Source organism: Danio rerio, chromosome 6, assembly GCF_052040795.2.
Source record: "Danio rerio strain M-AB ecotype USA chromosome 6, GRCz13ab, whole genome shotgun sequence".
Taxonomy (NCBI): domain Eukaryota; kingdom Metazoa; phylum Chordata; class Actinopteri; order Cypriniformes; family Danionidae; genus Danio; species Danio rerio.
Genome location: NC_141026.1, coordinates 33,175,235 through 33,196,684, shown reverse-complemented (window position 1 = coordinate 33,196,684; position 21,450 = coordinate 33,175,235). Strand labels below are relative to the sequence as shown.

General features: G+C 35.1%; 2 protein-coding genes across 10 annotated transcripts in view; both read left to right on the top strand.

The window, feature by feature from the left end:
* The window catches only part of lepr (leptin receptor), an 847,758-nt gene that overhangs the window by 332,593 nt on the left and 493,715 nt on the right, over positions 1 to 21,450 (top strand). The window lies entirely within an intron of this gene.
* Positions 1 to 21,450, top strand: part of pde4ba (phosphodiesterase 4B, cAMP-specific a) — a 338,467-nt gene that overhangs the window by 240,370 nt on the left and 76,647 nt on the right. For all 9 annotated transcript variants that reach the window (XM_087257474.1, XM_087257475.1, XM_087257477.1 and 6 more), the window contains one exon: positions 17,780 to 17,974. In XM_087257474.1, coding sequence (XP_087113600.1) covers positions 17,780 to 17,974 — 195 coding nt within the window. The remainder of the gene's footprint in view (positions 1 to 17,779; positions 17,975 to 21,450) is intronic.

Sequence of the window (21,450 nt, the reverse complement as noted above, 5' to 3'; positions counted from 1 at the left end):
GAGAAAGGCTAGGATGACTACGCAGATGTGACAGAGGGAGACGGCGAATCTAACATGACTGATGCTGCCCGGTTTACACAGTAATAAGACACCTTGTGCTCGTTTGGATCACAGGTAGACAAGAGATACACATTCTAGTTCAAAAGCATGCGGTTTTTGTTTAAGCTTTTTGTCCACTTCTGATCATATTGCAGGGGCTTTCTCTGGTCTTTCAATCTAATGCCGCAAACAATAGTGTTTTTTTTGTTTGTTTATTTTGTAAAGATTTGTACATTTTGTACTAAAACAATCAAATACTTCATAAAAAAATATGTATTGCAGTTTATTTTCTTTGTCTGATAAGTTCATATTTCCTAATACAGAGTTTTTGCTGTTTTTCAGTTTTTAGTTGATTTTTTTAATTGACTATTAACAAATATTTTTCAACAAAAAAATATAAGTACAACGGTCAATTTATGAATAAAAATAAAATTATTCTAGCTTATGTTTTACAAAGCGGATACCCTTTCATCTGCAACCCAGTACTAGGAAACACACACTCGCATTCACACACACTGAGCGAGTTTGAGCCACTTGTACATTCAGGAAGCGCTCTGATCAAACAAAACACCAGCGAAGAAACTCGACTCAGAGAAACATTAACACCTCACTGCCAACTAGAGTTTCGGAAGTATTAATGCAGACCAACAGAGACAGCGCGCAGAAGTATAAATGCACAGCTACGTGCGTTGCATGCGCTGTGGGTTACGCCGGTCACTTGACGCACAAGTATTAACCAGGCTTTATACACTGCCAGTTTAGTTGAATTATTAATCACCTATACTGCATGTCTTTGGGACTGTATTTGAAACAGGTACTTTTTACTTTTGTACAGGTCGTACTTCTTTACTTTTTCTTAAGTACAAAAGTATAGTCAGTACTTTAACTTTTACCAGAGTCATTTTAAACATGAGTATCTGTACTTCTACTTCATTAAAGGATGCGTGTACTTTTGCCATCTCTGCCAACCATAGATATACACACTAGATTTTGCATACGGACCCTGTGTATGCGTCAATGGTGCTTTGTGCTTAACAAGTATTGATGATGATACAGTCTCCTGTTGCACTGACTATATGGTAAAGTAGCACCAATTCGCAGTAAAGACTAGGCTTATGCTAGTTTTGTTGAATAAAATAAGCAAACATTAATTTATTCTTTCATTTTCTTTTGGGCTTAGTCCCTTTATTAATCTGGGGTCGCCACAGCAGAATGAAGCGCCAACTTAAATAAGCAAACAATGTAGATTAAATGGACAACAAGATGCTGCGGTGCTAGAAACTTGTATTACTGTCAGCTAAGTGAGCAAGTCGTTCATAACAGAGATTGATTCACAAATGAATCACTCCCTCCGTTAAAATTAGAAGTCGATGCAGGAGATGGGGTGTGTTTCAGGACACGGATTAAGTCAGATCAAATTTAACGAGGAAGATAATGTATTTCCATGCACACAAACATGCTCTTTGTCCGCAATGCCTGTGTGGTCACTTATCCATCGATGTAGAAAAGTTATGTAAATTTCAAATTTTTGTAAATTAAAAAAAATTTTGCATAATGACCAGCAGGAAACTCCCATTTATAGATATTTGTATATGTGTGTGTATGTATATATAGACTCTAGATGGCCAGTCCTTCATTGCATCTTGGTCTTACATTCATTTCAAAGGAGCGCTAACCTGAATAAAAATGACCACTCTATTGACTCATTCCTTCCAATAGACAACAATAGCGTAGGCTACATCTAATGTAAATGTCTATGGTCGCCAATGATCGCTCTCGCTCCCATAGACGGAAGTCACTCTCTTTCCATTGAAATGAACGGTCGCTTGTTGCTTTGCCACTGCGAGTCGCTCATAGTTTGAATGAGGCTTTAACTTGCATATACAGCATATTATAGATAACAATATTCATTTAAAAATATAAATATGTATATATATATATTATTTTTTTGAAGAATACAAGAATTCAGAAGAATACAAAACATTGCTAATAAATCTAACCGACCTCTTCTGAATGATGGTGTACAACAATTTTTAAATGCTAGAGACAGTTAAAATAAATGTACAGTTTATATATTGTAATATATAAAAAATGTTATGTAATGAATTATATTTGACCTTATCTGGCCCTTAAATGTCTTTGTTTGGTTTTTGTACTTGGCTGTCTCTGTTTTGAATTAAAAACTTTTTGTGTGCGTGTTCTGCTGTAGATGTCCATTTACATAACATCAGCATTTTGAGTACCAGGAAGTTATGCCGTTCTCATCTAAATATAAACTGAATAAACTTTCCGTTTATTTGATTACATCATTGTTGTGAAAACTTATCCTTATTATATGAGAAACCTCTAAGAACACAATATATTGCATAAGGGCCCAAAATAATGTGCGGCATGAGGCCACATTTGATAAACATTGTTATATGTTTTAATGTCATGCCTTTAGCATAATATCTGTGTGGTTAGTGATTTGAAAACACTGTCTGTTTGCTTTGTTTGTTTTTTTTTTCTCCTTCTTTGTAATGTTGACACTAGCACAAGGGAGTTAAACAAGGCACCAGCCTTTACTCCAGAGGGTGTTTCTCCTGCGATTAATCTACTAAAGTTGGCAGAAACAAACATTTGCTTGCATACCAACTGATTTCTTCAAAACAACTGCATCATTTAAAATGATCCCCAGAGCAGGGCATCTATTAGTTGCAATATCTGTCATGGAAAGTACAGCATTTTTCCAGCCTTTTAATGCCATTTAAAGTAGGGTTCACAGCCTTGAATATTCTCACAGGCTGGTTTGTGGCATACAAACTTCCCTTTTCTGTCTTTTTGTGTTTCTGATGCCAAATAAGATTCCAATGTAACTTAGAATCTCTTTCCTCTCCACAGACATACGACCGAATCCAGCATTACAAAACATCAATGATGTCTGATCATTTAGTCATTTAATTGAACGCGTATTACAGCAAAGTCTGTTTGGTAATTTTGTGCGCAAGTTCTACTGTGTGACAGAGGAACTGAAAATATATGTGAAACACAGAGACCTTTATGATTTGAAACCGACTGTAATGTTTAAAACATTGACAGTTTGTTAAAAGTTTGTTTCAGCAGTTTGTAACCACTCACCAAAGCAAACTTTTTGGGCGGAGTTCGTTTTGGTCCTACACTGTAGCTAAAATGCTGAGTTCCGCACAATTGATTTGTGTTGGGACAGCATTAAGTTTATTATTATTATTATTATTATTATTATTATATATTTTTTTAATTAAAGTACATTGAACTTAAAACAAATTAGGTTGTCCCAAAAAATGCAAGAATTGTGTTTTAAGATTATTTTTAAATAAGTAGTTTGAGCAGTCATTTTTTGGTTGTAAACCTCTTTGAGCTATCATTGGTCTGTGAGGATTACACAATCAGTGGGTGTGTCCTGAAACTCTGCCTTCTCTTACATGCTTCGTATCCATGCAGTTCAGAATAAGACAGGAGAAAACATCCAAGGCAAGGCAAGGCAAGGCAAGGCAAGGCAAGGCAAGTTTATTTATATAGCACATTTCATACACAATGGCAATTCAAAGTGCTTTACATAAACAAGAATAAAAGAAACAAGTAAAATAAAATTAAAAACAAATAATAAAAATGCGTAAAAACAAAACAAAACATAAAAACAGGTAAAATGTGATATGAAAGAATGAAGAAGAAGAGAAAAACATGATAGTGCTATCTGTCGGACACAGCACAGTGCTCATTCAGTAAAGGCACAGCTAAACAGATGTGTTTTCAGTCTTGATTTGAATGTGCCTAATGTTGGAGCACATCTGATCATTTCTGGAAGCTGATTCCAGCAGCGAGGGGCGTAGTGGCTAAAAGCCGATTCACCCTGCTTTGACTGAACTCTTGGAACTTCTAGTTTATATGATCCTAATAATCCTAAAGATCTGAGTGATCCAACACAACAACACAAAGATAGCAACATGACTACACTGTAGGGTCGAATAGCAGAGCTGTACAGATGTATCCACCCCTGTAACATCACTTGCTGATACTTTTTAAAGACTCAGAATTACACATTGGACAATAAGCACAAGCACATTGTGCCACTTCTGATAAAGTTCTAAAAATTGTTCCATTCAGTGTCTGTCTGCAGTAACTATAAAGAAATTTGGGCTGCCATGGTGGCGCTTCTCGCTGGAGAAGGCCATATGCCTTATATGAAACTGTTCTTCTCTCACAGCTGACGTTGTTGTGTTTAGAAGTTCACAAAAGTAGTGTGACACATTTACAACCACAACTGCTGCTGTGTCAGAACGTTTAAAAACAGTATATCGTCACTTAGCCTTTTCAAACTTCTCTTTGGCCTCAAACTATGAACGAAAAAGAACTTAGTTTGAAGTATACCTAATACTTTTTTTGAAGTATACCTGATATATATTGTTTTTTATATATATATATATATATATATATATATATATATATATATATATATATATATATATATATATGTATATATGTATATATATATGTATATATGTATATATATATATGTATATATGTATATATATATGTATATATGTATTCACTTTGTTCGAAGCTCTGGATTGGTGGTGACATTGATGTAAATGATACAAATGTTTTTGCACAGACAGATTTTCTTCATATATCTATCTATCTATCTATCTATATATATATATATATATATATATATATATGAAGAAAATCTGTCTGTGCAAAAACATTTGTATCATTTACATCTGTATCACCATCAATCTAGAGCTTCGAACAAAGTGAATTTTGGAGAGCACATTTTGGGGCTTTTTGCCAAGTCTGTGTATTTAAAGTTAACGTTTTATAAATATTCGGTTTCTTTCAGACCAAACGTTTTACAAGATATTAATGAATATTTCCAAGAGCCATCAGTACTAATTTAATTGTGTTTGTATTTGTTTGTTTTTATTGACTCCTAAAGTGCTGGTAGTCATTGACTTCATGAATCAACAAGGACCAGTTTAAGCTGAAAGTCTTTTTAAGTACTGAAGAGAAAACTCATGAAATTAAATGACCTGAGGCAAAGTACAGCAAATTTGCATTTCTGTGTGAACTATCCCTTTAGATAACATAAACAAGTAAAGGATAGGTTTCAGAACTGCCATGTGTAAACTATTGTTGTGTTGTGTATGTGTTACCAGACAGTGACTCAACACAAGTCACAGGATAATTAGGTACTTAGTGGAAACAACAAACTCTCCTTTTGTTTCATGGTGAGAATATAAACATCAGACATCTTTATTCTGCTTGATCCCTGAAAAACATTTTCATTAGCTGCCTCTACAACCATGTGGTTTTTTGTCTCTGCGTAATTATTACCAGTCAAAACAAGAGAGGCAACCACAGAAAAATGTTTGATCTTAGCTTTAGGTCAACAGTGGTTTTTATGTTTCACTGGATGAACATGATCAACTCTGATGTCAAGCTTGACATTTTTGATAATAACATTTCACTTAAATGTAATATTATGCCTACCTATGAAATATATTTTTTGTCAATTAAAGTAAAGTTAAAATAAAATAAATGTTAAATAGTACTAAAATGTTAGTATGGAAACACATATTCACTGTTAGCTATGACTTTTACCTCAAAGTCTTAATTTGCTGCTTATTATTCACTTGGGTAGTTGTTGTAGTTAATAAACCTATAAAAAAACAAGTTAACAGTGAGAATTGGTCTCCATGCTAAAATGTTACCATATTATTATACAAAATTACACAGTTTTACATATGTGTTTTTGTTAAAGTCAATGATCTAAATGAAAACTATTTCTCAGTGTCAAAACTGTTGTGAATTTGTCATGCTAACATATTGCTATGCTCTACTTGGGATGATCCTTCATTCTGTTGAGCTAAACGGAAATTATATGAATTTAGTGAGAAAACTTTACCAAACAAGTTGTGTATATTCTTAGAATTTTGAATTCTTACAAAACACGTGTCCTAAAAATAGCAGTAGTTATTTGTAAGAAGTCAGGAATTTCCCCAGCTTATTAAGAAATTGTGTTCATATTCATTACAGGAGTGAACATCAGATAGGTGGACTTACAAAACACCTCTACACACCGCTATGGGGGAAATTTTTTCTGAGTTACAGTATAATATACAATTATCTGTGGGTAAAACAGTTTGTTTTATTCTATCAACAAAAGACACTTTATTCCAAATATAAAATAAAAATGCATTGTAATGTATGAAATTACCTGCAGTTGACTATTATTTCAGACATCAAAAACATTAAAATATAAACTCTGAAATACAGTAGATAATTCAGGAACTTAGTGCATCATAAGAAAAAACACTGACTGTGTACGGATTTAAAAACAAAGCTTTTTTTCCCCAAGATGCTGCTTGGTACACATTTAATTTTAACACAGTAAGGTGTAATTGATTATTATTGTAATACTATATTTACAGATAACATTTGAAATGACAATTATTTTGGCCACAAATATCCTAAAACTTATCTTTTACTACTGATGCTCTTCAAATTGGATATGTGATGTGCAGGAGTTGGAGAGCACAAGCTTTTGACTTTACATGTAGGGAACATGTAACCATTATGACCATTTCACTAGTTTTGATGCGTATTAGTGTTCTTACACTTGATCACAACACAAGAGTTCATTCAATTCACTGTATCTTTGTTTATTTTTTACATTAGACATCCAAATGTGTCAGTTTTATCAAAATCCACTTCCATACAACTTCTTTGTTCCAGCTTGATGAATTGTGACTCCAATTTTTCACTTTTTACGAAAAGCTTGTGCTCTCCAAGTCCTGTACATCACACTAACAACTCACGTGTGTCCCAAAACGTGTGTACTCTCATAGCATACTACACATGCGCAGAAGAAAAGTAACTCAGATGACATGCAAATCAACAAGAACACATTATAAAACACAAAAAAAAAAATCATGAAAATTAACTTAAACAGCAAACAGCTTTTACAATATAGATCAAGGTTATTTTTATTTAGTTTTTTTTTCTCTCTTTTTTTCCAGAGGAAATGGCTTCATGGGTGAACACTTCTGGTGGCTTTACCACTTTATGACATTGTAGAATGCAATGAGCAATTCTGTCATTAAAGAGATCTATGCTTGTGTTGTAACCCATTCACTGATAACTGCAATGACATGAATAATAAAATAAAAATAACCGTTTTCTCTGAATGAACTGGTTATTGACAGACAGGTAGTTGTTAAAATAGTTATATTTGGGTATGGGGTAAGCTTCTAGAACAGTGGTCACCAAACTTGTTCCTGGAGGGCCGGTGTCCTGCAGATTTTAGCTCCAACCCTAATCAAACACACTTGAACAAGCTAATCAAGATCTTACTAGGTATACTTGAATCATCCATGCAGGTGTGTTGAGGCAAGTTGGAGCTAAAACCTGCAGGGACACCAGCCCTCCAGGACCGAGATTGGTGACCCCTGTTCTAGAATATTATCATGCAGAATAATGCATCATTGTTTTTTTTTAGTACTAATAAACAGCCAATGAGCTATATGCATTAGAGGTGTAATTGGGCCATAAAAGCTAGGCCCAGAAGCACAAACTCGCTTTTAGCCCGACATTATTCAAATGTGCACATGCACACAGCTCTTTTGCCTTTTTTCAAGATTGAGTTGTTTATATGTGTTTTAACATAATTTATTCTAAACAAACCTCGGCTACAGGCCATTTGAAAGTTGGAAAAAAGAAATTAAAAAGGACTCTGTAACATCGTAACATCCCAGCACTCTAAATATGTCTATGTACGTAAACTTAGCCTTTAAATTGGCCAACACACCAATAAAAATAAGTCTTTCCTAACAAATTAAATTTAAATTAAATTATAAAATTTGACAGGTATTTGGCAAAAACGGAATTAAGATAAACACTCTGAAGATATTAAGATACTACTTCTCTTCACAATCTGGTCTTAAGGCGACGGTGTAGCTGAATAAAAAATAAAGCTAACATTAGCTTGTATACTCTGACTACATCATGCATTTATGGTTTAATTAATATTTAGTTATCATTAGGAAATCCTTTACTCACCAAGATTATTCTATGTGTTTTTGTGGATGAACATTATTGAATCCACTGTAAATGCCTTTAGAGCAGTCCTGCGCTCACTGATGATGCGTCCTGTTGCCCTGAACACCCTTACACAGCTGCTGCTACAGGCCGGGATGCATAGTACTGATCTGGCTAATTTATAAGTTTTGGGTAGGATTGTTTGTTCATCTTCCACAAGCCAAGAACAGCCATTTAATTTTCCATGACAGTGGTTTCAATGTAGCGAGTGACCTAGTCATTTTTTTCTGTCAGCTTGCTGTACATGCCGTGCATTGCTGTTTAGTAATCTTCTGTAATACGCAGTATTTAAGTGACTGCCGAATTACCTTGGCAGCTAGAATGACCATTCTTACTGTACTTGCGGCAGGCCTGACTGCAGTAAAAATTCTCTCTTTTGACTTCTCCGTTATCATTTGTTTCACCTTTGCAGGCGTGGGATTTAATGTTGTAACAAACGATTTGATTACTTTCGCTAATCAAAATGCATCATATGACTGTTTATTTACTGCGCAAGCCTGGCCTAACCCTGTCTAAAATGATAGAAATTAAGCCTGAACCCATCGGGTTCAAGCAAAGATCTTAAGCTCTAATATACATGCTAATAAGCTGCTTTAGCCTAATTTGAAGCAATACAACTTTTGTAAACGTTAGCATCATTGAAATTTTTAGATAATTTGTGCTACTTCGAAATTTACAGTGTTTTACTTTAGGGAAACCAATTAAATACTGATGACTCATCCCGCACTAAAGATGTTTGACCAATCACATGCTATCTGGAATGAGAATGCCTGCCAGCATGAAGCAAACCATTTAAAACAAAAGTTTGTTGCACTGTATAAAAAAGGGAATAAAAACATTTGATTAACATCCAGTTTCAATATAAACACATTATCACGGCACAATAAAGTGAAAGTGAAGTGTTTGTGATATGTCAACATGGCCACTTGTGTTGCCATTAACTTTATAATTGTTTATCTCCTTCCAATGTTAAACTACATTAATATCTTGAACTTAGTAATTGCAGTGTTATGGGAATCAGAGATACTGGTTACAGCTGAGGTCAGAGGTATCGTTTCCTGGTAGATTTTTTTTTTCCCAGTCTTGACCTCTCCAGGGAGCTCAAATGACCCAGAGTGTATTCTGCTTTAGAAAGACGTCTGTCAGACAACTCAGGAAGTTTGACAGAATTTTCAATTAAGAGTTTTGGGGGGTTTATTAAAAGGAGCTGTCAGAAATACCACTCTTTGTATAATGTTCACACTGAAAAACAACTGCCAGTCAGTGGGTTTCAGTGTGAATGTTATAGTCTTTTGTCATCTTATTAGTTTGATCAATTAATGCAGAAATAAGGTAGTTTTATTGCTTTATATCATGGAGCCCTTTGTATATTGGAATAAATAGTCAGGCAAACTAAAGAAAAGGGGTAGAAATAACCTAAATTAAGTACTTTGCAGAATGCAGTATTTGTAAGGTAGAGTCATTTCCTGGACGTCATTCACACTTGCGCACCAAAGCAGAATTGTTTAATTTTGTCTTAATATTTTTAAAAACTTAGGAAAGTACTAAATAAAATGGTTAATGCATTAACCCCAAATCACTTAACAGTAATGCTTGTGCAGGAGCATGACTACACAGCAAAACTCTCTTGCGTGTGCATGTGGAGTGAAACATATCAGAACATCTTCTGTGGTTTCCTTATTTGTAGTGCAATGTCTCACTCAACTTATCTGACTGATGGATCGCATTTATAGAATAACCATTTTGGTTTATTCTTTTCAGCTGTATTGTACATTTTGTGTCTCGTGTGTTAACAACATTACAAAACTTCATTCACTCATTAAATGTTTAATTCACCCAAAAATGCAGTGTAATTTGCTCACTCTCAGGTCATCTGGAACAGATTTTTTTTTTCTTAAGAGCTTTTTTTTGTTTGCTGAAACCTTGGTTATTCATAACATGCAAGTCAATGGTTATCTCAACTTCAAAAAAAAAATTTCATACAAGCAGAACAAAAGTAATAGACTTGTCAAGGGTTTTCACTGTACCAAATTTGTAGTATTCGGTACTAGTGAACACCAGTGAAAATATAAGGTTCTTAGATACCAAATTTGGTGCAAAAGAAAAACTACATTAAACATAGCAATTAACCAACCCACAATATATTTACAACCCCCTAGGTACAGTATATTTCAGGGGTGTCCAAACTCAGTCCTGGAGGCCCGGTGTCCTGCAGATTTTAGCTCCAACTTCTCTCAACACATCTACAGGGATTTTTCAAGAAAGCCTTAAGGCTCCTAAACACTGGGATGCTTTTCGTTTGCGTTTATGGTCAGCTTTTTACGAGACATTTTTTTTTCATTCATACCCAAGCGATTTTCTCTGGCATCAAGCAGAAGAGTATGCAAAATTACTCCTTGATGTTAGATGGAGCTACACCTATAAGCAGCTAAACGTTCATATCGCCTCTGTGCGTCTTCTTCAATGTGCGCTCGCATTGACGTCTTGTGCTTGAGGGCCTCCAAGTGCTGTTTACTGTAACTTCAGTAGCTCCGTGCACTTGAACAAAAGTGCCAACCTGATTGCTGGAGAAGGTTTTAACGAGGCACGTCAAATAAAAAAGGAGCATGAGGCGTTTTTTTTTTAAATGACGCTTTTGCGCCTGGCGTTTTGCGCGTTGGTGTGCACGATCACATTGACGACCTTTATTTAGTCACGAGGCGCTAAACGTCGACGGAAAACGCGTGCAAAAAATGTCTCGGTGTGCACAGGCCTTTAGGCTGCAGTCACACTGCACATTTTTCCATATAGACGTCCATTCATGTGCATGCGATTGCATCAGACTGGAAACGCAAGCTTGTGCGACAAGTTTTTGCAGTTCGCTGAGTTGGAGAGTTCAAGCTTGGTGAACTCTGACCTCCGACATTGCACCACATGATTGCGTGAGACCAATCGGAGGTCAAAACATGACCACAGAGATTTAAAATATGGACCAATTGCTCGCTTTTTTTATTGTCTAATCATTTTGGTTAATCCCACTCCTTTTCGCAGCACCGTACAATAGGATTTTGCAGGTTTAAACTTTAGTGTGACTGTATCATAAGAGCTTGATTAGGTGTGTCTGATTGGGGTTGAAACTAAACTTTGCAGGACACCGGGCCTTCTGGATCAAGTTTGGGCACCACTGGTTTATTTTAATAAAATTTAAATGACACTTTAACCTAAAGCTTGGGTTTAATCAAGAGTTAGAATGAGTGTCCTTGGCCAAATTTCCTTCAGAAGCTCTTAACCATCATGACCTCCCAATCATCCCCATTCAGTGAATTGGCGGTATCACTGTCTCTCCACTCCACCTATAGCTGGTGTGTGGTTAGTACACTGGCGTCGTTGTCTTGTGGCTGCTGTCACATCATTCAAGTGGATGCTGCACACTGGTGGTGGTGTGGAGACACCCCCCCCTCGTGATTGTAAAGCACTTTGGGTGTATGGCGTACACTATAAATGCGCTATATAAATGGACACATTACATGACATTTTATTTAAAAAATCCAGAATGTTTTAGTGTTTTTTTTTTTTTTTTTAATTTTCAGCTCCTCCTTTATAGACAAGTATAGTATCGGGATATAGTTTCTATACACCAGAAACACCTTTCTATAATTAATTTGGCTGGACAGCTAAAAATGTGTTTAAAAAGTTCTAAGTTCCAAGATTTTACGATCTTAAGGTCTTTTGCCTATTTTAATGGCAGCATTGAGCAGTGATCCGTCTGTGTAAGAAACAGAAGCACTTTTATCCAAAGTCTTGGCAAGCAGTGCGACCAGCATCAAGATTTTTGACTGCTAGTTGACTGTTACAAATTGCCATGCACAGTATATTAGCTGTAAAGTTACAGTATAGTAGTGTACAAAAGTTTTTTTATAAGATCATTCTCTATGGACAATAGTTCATTCTCTAGGGACATTAGATCCAAAAGCAAAAAAAAAAAAAAAGAAAGCCATGGCACATAGTTATTGCAATTCCCTCCAACATCGTCTCTGTGAAATTGAATCTCTTCCCATCTTGAATATAAACAGATCTGTATGCTTGGTCTTATTGAAGTGTTTACGCATGCTATCTCTGTCTTGTGATTACAATCAGCTTATCCTATTTAGTGGTAAATCTTTTTTTTTTTTTTTTTTTTCACGTGTGAGTTTCCACCAGCATGTGTCATTAGGGGACAGGAAGCTTATTCTCATCTGCCGCAAACATGTTCAGCACCGTTAGCTATGTCTGTGGATTAAAGGGAAAATAAATTGCTTTTTTGACTTCTATATTTTATTTGACTTCTAGTTTCAACTAAAAAGGTTCTTTAATGTTCTACTAAAGAAAAATGACAGATTAATCATTAATGACTTGAGGGCAGGGGCAAATTAAATGATTTTGGGGCACTAAGCAATTCCAAAAATGGGGCCCAACAGACCTAAAATGGACCCTTTGTTTGTTTATTTCTTACATCTCTCAATTTTTTTTCATTTTGTCTTAATGTAAATGTAAATATCTATCTATCTATCTATCTATCTATCTATCTATCTATCTATCTATCTATCTATCTATCTATCTATCTATCTATCTATCTATCTATCTATCTATCTATCTATCTGTCTATCTGTCTATCTGTCTGTCTGTCTGTCTGTCTGTCTGTCTGTCTGTCTGTCCACAACAGTTCTGTCTGGTACTGGAATCTGATTGACTGATGGCTGATCGATATTCTGTAGTATCAGAACTCGTACAGCCTTCTCACTTCTCACACACATAGAGTGACAGCAGATATAAACTCACTACAGTTTGACAAATATTGCAGCTGTTGGACAATATAATGTACTTATGAGTTGCAGTGCTGTATTTTGCAGTGCTGTTATGTTGCAGTGCTGTATTTATACTACAGTAATTGTAGTGTATTGAGAGTGAGGGAGGACTCGCATATTAGGAATGTATGTATTTTGTGTTGACCACTCTTTGTAGTGGTTGCATTGCTTTGGCGTTTTAGGTGTTAATCTCCTGATTGCAACCGAGAAATGCTGCGAAATCTCTGTAGACTAATGGAATTTCATGCTGTTCAGCCTTATAATCTTAAAATGTTTGCAAAATCACTTGTTTCTTCATCACTTTAAATATTATGCTAGAAAATCATTTAATTACTAGCTCTAAAGTGACGTTTGTGAATTAGCAATGGTTTCTGCTGTTCTGACTTCAGCTGCAGATCCGAAGGAATGGTCGAACACAGTAGTTCCTCATAAAAAAAAAGGTTTATAGACTCACTGGGTTTGATTTTCTTTTTATGTACACTATTATGCCATCAAATTGTTGTATAAACACAATATCACACTCATAGCCGTGCAATATGGCTGTATCGTGACTGGTGGGACACTCGTGCCAACGCACACCTTGTTTAGGTGTTTATTGGGGGCCCCCAGATTTCTTGGGCCCTAAGCGACCAGTTACCTTGCTTATTGGTTATATTTACCCCCAGTGTTGGGCAGTAGCATCGCTACAAGTAGTGACTCTACTAGCTTAACTACATTTCTCAATAGCGTGACGATAGCATCGCTACTTTCTAAATCAAATAGCTTTTCTGTAGCGAAGATATTATTTTCAGCATGTAGCGCAGTAGCGTCCACACAAACTATGTTTACTGATTGTGGATCAATGAGTGACGGCACTGACATTCAAGGAGCTGTTAGGCCGGTGTCTAGCCAATAAAAGTAAATCCATATGATAGAGAGAATGATGATTTCTTCTTCTATCTATTTTACGGTGGTCAAAAACTTATTGCTGCGTTACTGCCACCCCTCGCTCTGGTTGGTGACGTCGCCAAACAATCATTGGGCTGACACGAACAACTTGCTTGATTGAAAAATTGAGGGAGAGAGGAGTTATTATATATATATATATATATATATATATATATATATATATATATATATATATATATATATATATATATATATATATATATATATATATATATATATATAACTACTATAATATTTGATGTGTGTATCACCTGGTTTTATTGTTTTTTTTTTTTGTTTTTTTTTTGTCTTTCCTGTTTCATACTATAATTAGTTTCTGTTTGGTACAGCATATTAATTGCAGTAAATAATTGAACTGAACTATTATGCCTCTTATGTTTCGTTGTCAGTTTTATTGATCACTAAGATATGATTGACTTGGATTTAAGCTGCTTTGATTTAAAAATGAAAATGGCAAAAATAGCTTAGATATAGCTATAATCTACTTTTTCTAAGTAGCTTTTTGTTTTCTTTTTAGCTTAGCTTGCTACATTTCCAAGAGGGTAGCTTTTAGTGTAGTTAAGCTACATTTTAAGTAGAGTAGCTAATAGCTTAGCTCACTACAATTGTCAAGTAGCTTGCCCAACACTGTTTACCCCTGCTTGTAAGTAAATTAACAGCACATTTTCTTTTCTACATGAACTATCCCTTTAGAAAACCATAAAAAATGCTTCATAATGCCTGACCGGGAGCACCTGAAACAAGAACAAATTCCAAATAAGGCATTTCAAACAGCAATACAAGAGACAAAAGAAAACAAGATTTGCTGCTAAATGAGATAAACTGATTGTAATCACAAGACAGAGTCAGAATCCATAAAATCTTCAATAAGAGCAAGCTTACAGATCTGTTTATAATTGAGTTTTGAAGATGGGAAGAGATGCAATTTCACAGAGATGATGGTGGAGGGATGTCCAGTGTCTAGGGGCTGTGGCACTTTTATTTTTAAATCTTTTCATTTATAGTCTAAAGAGGATGTTATCAACTTAAAAAAAGACTTTAAGCAACTCTAAGTCATTAAAATATGTCTGGACTGTTAGGCTAATACTTTATTTTGAAGCTCCCTCAACAATTTAGTCAGCTATATTTCCATCCACCTATTTTTTTTGCGTTCGATTTAACCGATACAGAATCATTAAGAGAATTTTTTTATTTTACCCCTAGTCATTTCCCACCACGTTTCTTCTACTTCTAGTTGCTTTCAAAAACAATATTGATTTTGTTTACAGAAGGGTCAGTGGTTCAATTTGTGATCTGTACAACAAGCCCATCTTCTCATGAAAGTGTCCAGGATGTGTATCTGAAATGTACAACAAAACAAAATGAGGCACCGATATTCAGTTTTCCAGTTTTTGTTTTTCAACTAACTCTATATTAACAGTCACTGTAAAACCCTACAGTCAACTTTTTTTAAACAAAATAAGTGTAATTAACTCAAAATAAACTGAAAGTTAATTCTACTCATTTGAAAAGTTTTGAACTCAGTGTTGAGGGTAATGAGTTAATTATATACCTCATCGTTCACAATACTCGTATAGATTTTTTTTTTTCAACTCAAATGGTTTGTTGTAATCGGTTTCCTCAAACAGTTTGAGTTGCCTTAACTTATTGGGTTTTATAGTACTCAGTTGGTTTGAGTTCTCTTTATTTATTGAGTTTTACTGTGTTCAAATTGCTTTATTTACACAAATTGATTAAGTTCACAATACTCATTTGGATTAGATTTTAAACTTAAATGGTTTGTTGCAATTGGTTTCCTCAAACGGTTTAAGTGACCCTAACTTTTTGGGTTTTACAGTGTAATACTCAACTGATATCTTGTTTAAATGTAACCTCTAGAAGGTAGTAAAGGAACCATGAAAACCAAGTTTAAGTTTTTTTTTTGTTGTAAGTATGGGGAATTACCTGTTTAAACCTGCTGCACATGCTTGTAATTTCCTGCATTAATGGTTATTGTTAATATCAGTATCACAGCCTGCAAGCTGTTGACGATCCAAATTGTTCTAAATACTTTTTCTCAATCCATGACCACGAAAAAAGGCTTGCTTCCCCCTTTTAAAGTATGCAAGTGTGAAATGTTGCTTTGTGTTTTAAAGATGATAACCCAGGGTTATGCTCAGTGTGAACAACTTAAATGCTGTTGATGGCTGTTGTGAATGGCAGGCTAACAGGAAAACGGGGCACAATAGGAGGATGTTGATTCAGTATTAGCTGCTGTTATCTGACGCCGGGCCTCTGCATGCATCAGGATATTCAGCGATGTCTTATTATCACTAAAGAAGTATTTTAAGAGCATTATCAAAGTCATGCATATATATCTGTGGTGTGTGGGGGCATTTTTTTCATTGGACAACTGCAGCAAAACAAGGAACTGTTCTTGGTTTATGTTGGATAAAAAAGTGTAGTTTCTCCAGTGCTTAAGGAGAAACAGTGAAAGGTCACCAAACCTCTGGTGCTCTGAGCACAAGGACCATCACTGCTTCCTCCCGCTTAGATCTAAAATCACAGACACATTTAAAATCGAACACAAGCGTCTTTTTGAAAATTGTTTATTTGAATTGAGCGTGATGTGTTTCCCCTGCTTCTCTTCTGTTTGAAGTGGGCTAGGACCTTGTCCACTATGTTTCCTCATGGTTTGGAAAGATGAGACATGCTTCCGCCCCAAGTGCTGGGAATCTTTGAGACTTTCCAGAGCTCTCTGGTCCCAGAGGACAGCTTGTGTATTTCTCCTGAAACTTTCATAAAGCTATATATAAGTTTGAATCTTGTGGATTGCCAAGGTGGATCAGGCTTGTTTTTGGCTTCGAATGAACAGACTTAGCCTTCAGTAAGAGAGAAGTCATGTATGAATTAATTTAAAGAATAGTTTATACACCTTTTAAAATAAAAGTTCTTCATATGCATCAATGATAAGAAGCTTTTGACTTTCTACGAAGCCTATGCTCATAATGAATTCCATTTATAATTATTTATAATCAAGCATAACAATAATAGAAATGAATCGATAAAGACTAAACAAAACCTATACTGCATCATTCATTCATTTTCCTTCAGCTTAGTCTCTTATTTATCTGGGGTCTTCACAGCTGAATGAACTGCCCTTCCAGCTGCAACCCAGTACTGAGGAACACCCACACACACTCATGTTAACACACTCTATGGCCAATTTAGTTCATCCAATTCTCTTTTGCTGCATGCCTTTGGACTGTGGGGGAAACTGAAGCACCTGGAGGAAACCCACGAAAACATGGAGAGAACATTCAAACTCCACACAGAAATGCCAACTGACCCAGCCGCGACTTGAACTTGAACCTTGCTATGAGGCGAAATTTTTAACCACTGAGCCACCTATACTGCATTATAATAATTATAACAGTAACAGTTTAAAGCTACATTTATAATAACACTATTTACAATTATAAGTGATTTAGGTATTTATTTTTTATATGTATGTTCTTGACACATTATAAGTAATACTGTGTCGGAAGTACTGATTTATGAGTATTAATTAGTCAGGTATGATTGTATTTATAAAGATACAGTCTGCCATTGTTATTCTTGATTGTAAAGAATTTTAAACAGAGCTAAAATCTGTTATGAGCATGGACTTCATAGAAACTGTTACCATTTTTTTTTAGGTGGACGTTTTTTTTTTTTTTTCTTCACAGTTCATTTAAAGAAGAAAATGGTTCTGTTGGTTCCGCCTTTGGTAGCTTTATGTAGCTTTAAAATGATGCCAGTCCAAAAACCATTAAAGAGACTATAATGTGTCTCATGTATGCTAATAATAATGTATTATTTTTGTGTCATTGCAGTTTCGATGTGGAAAATGGCCCGTCTGCGAGCTGTAGTCCTTTGGACCCCCAGGCCTCACCAGGTTCTGGCCTGGTTCTGCACACAAACTTTCCCGGCCACAACCAGCGGAGAGAGTCCTTCCTCTACCGCTCAGACAGCGACTATGATCTCTCACCAAAGTCAATGTCCCGAAATTCGTCTGTCGCCTCAGAACTGTGAGTATGAACATTCTATTTGTTAAAACTATGAATATCTTCCTTTCATTTAATGTTGAAAACAATATCTTAAACTGCCCTAAAACTGCTTGCTGGTCTCAGTTTGTCTTCCAGCCTGGACTGGTGTGCAGGTTGTGGGAATTTGTTGGCAGGTCAGGATGACAGCTCAGTTAAACCTTCTTCAAACAGCTAAAACCAGCATGTTTATTTTGTGCTGTTAGATAGAGAAACCGATTATTGGTTCCCATGTCGCTTGAACTGATGCGGCTACAGTGATCAGTCATGCCACATTAAAGAGTGTCAAAACCAAGATTATTGTTGGTAATTTATGATAATGAGTAGAAATACTTTGTTTTATATTTCAACAAAGTACAAACTGATTGTGACTACTAAACAGCAGGTGAACTACAAATAATGTTTGGAGAAATTTACAGATTAGCAGAAAACAGGATATGCAAAAAAGCAAAACAAATGGATTTTGAGATTTAATAATCAATAATCAATATTGATGAAAAGTGATAAATCAGTATGATTAATCCAACATTGCTGTTCGCTCAGCTGCTATTAACTGTTGTAATTAATCTGTGTTGTGTGAATAAAAGACACTGACACAGTCAAAATGCGCCATTGGAAATGGAAACAGAAATTATGCTGAGATAAGTAATTTTATCATTTCTAATTAAATGTAATATGTATTATACATATTACACATATACATTTGTGATCAGTGGGGCTGTTTACACCTGGTTACTTTATGTGTTTTGGTAACACTTTATAACAGGGGTGTCAAACTCAATTCCTGGAGGGCCGAAGCCCTGCACAGTTTAGTTCCAACCCTGCTCCAACACACTTACTTGTAGGTTTCAAACAAGCCTGAAGGACTCAATTAGTTTGATCAGGTGTGTTTAATTAGGATTGGAACTAAACTGTGCAGAGCTGCGGCCCTTTTAGAACTGAGTTTGACACCTGTGCTTTATAATAACTACACAATAGGATTCATCTATTAAGCATTATCAAAAAGTTAATTCATTATCTGTTAAGCATTAACTCTACATAAATAAATGTTAGTTAGCAGTTAATACGCTTCAAATCCTGTATTCGTGACTTTTGTTTATAATATGCTTGGTGATTGTATTTTTATACTTCATTACTTATTAATTGTTCATTACTAAGTTCAGTATTGCATTCTTTACAAATCATTTAGCAGTTTAGCACTTTTAAAACCATTCAGAATGAGTTGGTAAACAATTCATAAACTATTCAAATCATCATTTCTATATTTTATTATTCAGGCATATAGTAACGGTCACTATGCATGTTAATAAATGCTTTAATAACTCAACTTGCAGTTTTGTGTCCTAAAGTAGAATAAGAAGTAAATAAGAAGCAATATTATAAAAAAAATGAAATTACTGTAAACTTTAAATATTGCTGAATAACAGAAGTGTTAAAATACAATTAGAAATAAATACAATTTAATAAAATTGGATATAACAACAATATAATAATTTACCAATAAAATAAGATGCAACATATCAATGTTATTTAGTGATGTTTAAACTGTACTGTAATTTTTTTTTACAGAAGATTGCAAAGATTAAATTTTTATTTGATACTGTTTGATTTGTGTTTCTTCGAATGAATAGACATTTATAGTCATTTCTTTCTTTAATTGTCATTTATAAGGGATTTACAAAGCATAAATAGTCCTCACTTTAGGTCACAAAACTGCATGACATTGAGTTAACAAAGCATGTATGAACATACACAGTAACCATTACTAAATGCCTGAATAATAAAATATAGAAGTGTTGATTTGAATAGTTTTGTTAATGGTTTCTTAACTCATTCTGAATGATTCTAAAAGCCACCAGCTACTCTTAAATGCAAATGGTTTGTAAATAATGTGATACTGAATTTAGTACAGAACAATTAATAAGTAATAAAGTATAAAAATACAATCACTAAGCATATTATAAATGTGCTTGTAAGCAGGAATACAGCATTTGTAGCTGTATTTATAAACAGCTTACTAACGTTTATTAATGCAGAGGTAATGCTTAACAGATAATGAACTAACTGTTTGCTAATGCTTAAAAGGTGATTTATAGTGTGTAAGTGTTACCTGCATTTTTTTCCCCTGATCAGATAGCTATCGAATTGTGAAAATGGCAAGTCTAAATTTTTCAAACATTTCAGACAGATATAAATCTGATCGCTCAAACCACTCCACAAGGTGATTCGAGACACATTGCAAATCAAACTGGACAGTTCTCAAATCTGGTCTGGTTGTTGAAACCACATATGAAAAATTATTCCAAAAAGAAATAAAATATAGGCAAAAATAAAAGATGTTGTTTTTGAGAGAGTAGATTATACACAAATGTATGTAAACCCTTTACAGTCTTGCACATAGTCTATCTTTATGACAAAAGTAGATTGAGTTTGGATTTAGTTTCATTTAGCATATAATAACTGTATTTGCAGAATGTTGTGCACAGGTAATTATGTTTTACTGGAAAACGAGTTAATTAGAAAGCTTCCTGTAGCATACTATATGAAATCTGGCAGCTGGCTCTATGCAACTCACATGGTCGTCCATTGATGCTAAGCAGGGCTGTGCCCGGTCAGTACCTGGATGGGGAGCCCATGGGAAAGCTAGGTTGCTGACAGAAGTGGTGTTAGTGAGACCGGCAGAGGGTGCTCAACCTGTAGTCTGTGTGGGTCCTAACGCCCCAGTGTATTGATGGAGACTCCAGTAGATGTTAAACTGAGGTCCTGACTCAGGATGTCCTTCGAAAAGGAGTAGGGTTTTAACCCTGGGTCCTAGCAAAATTTTCCCACTGGCCTCTGTTCATCATGGCCTCATAACCTTCCCCATATCATAATTGTCTTCATCACTTTGTCCCTCTCCACCAATCAGCTGGTGTGCGGTGTGTGGTCTGGCCCAATATAGCTGCCGTCGCATCATCCAGGAGAATGCTGCACAACGGTGGCTGAATAGAATATGTAGCTTACTTTTCTGTAAAAAATTATAAGTGAATTAAATTCAGTATATCTGATCCTTTAGTCAAGTTAATCTAGTTAAATTTGCATAAAGCTTGGAATTTTAAGATTAGATTTCTATTCGTTTACCAGAGACACATTTAAGTGGTCAAGTGTACAGTATATGGAACTCTTTTTACAAATAATATAGCTATCTGATCAGAGAAAAACACATGAATTGACCAAGTTTAAACAGGCCCATTTTGTAATTTGTAAACACTCATTTCCTTTACACACTCATTGTTGCATATATAGTGATTATAGAAGTTTATTCACTGTGGGATCCTTGCTCATCTGTTATCCAGAAAACATGAGGAGTGTCTGTGTGCGCTGAATATTTGTTCTGTTATGCAGAGGAATTCATTATTTGTTTTAAAGCCATTATTTGTGTCTTTTTAAATACGGTGTCCGGCCTCAGGTACAACTCTACA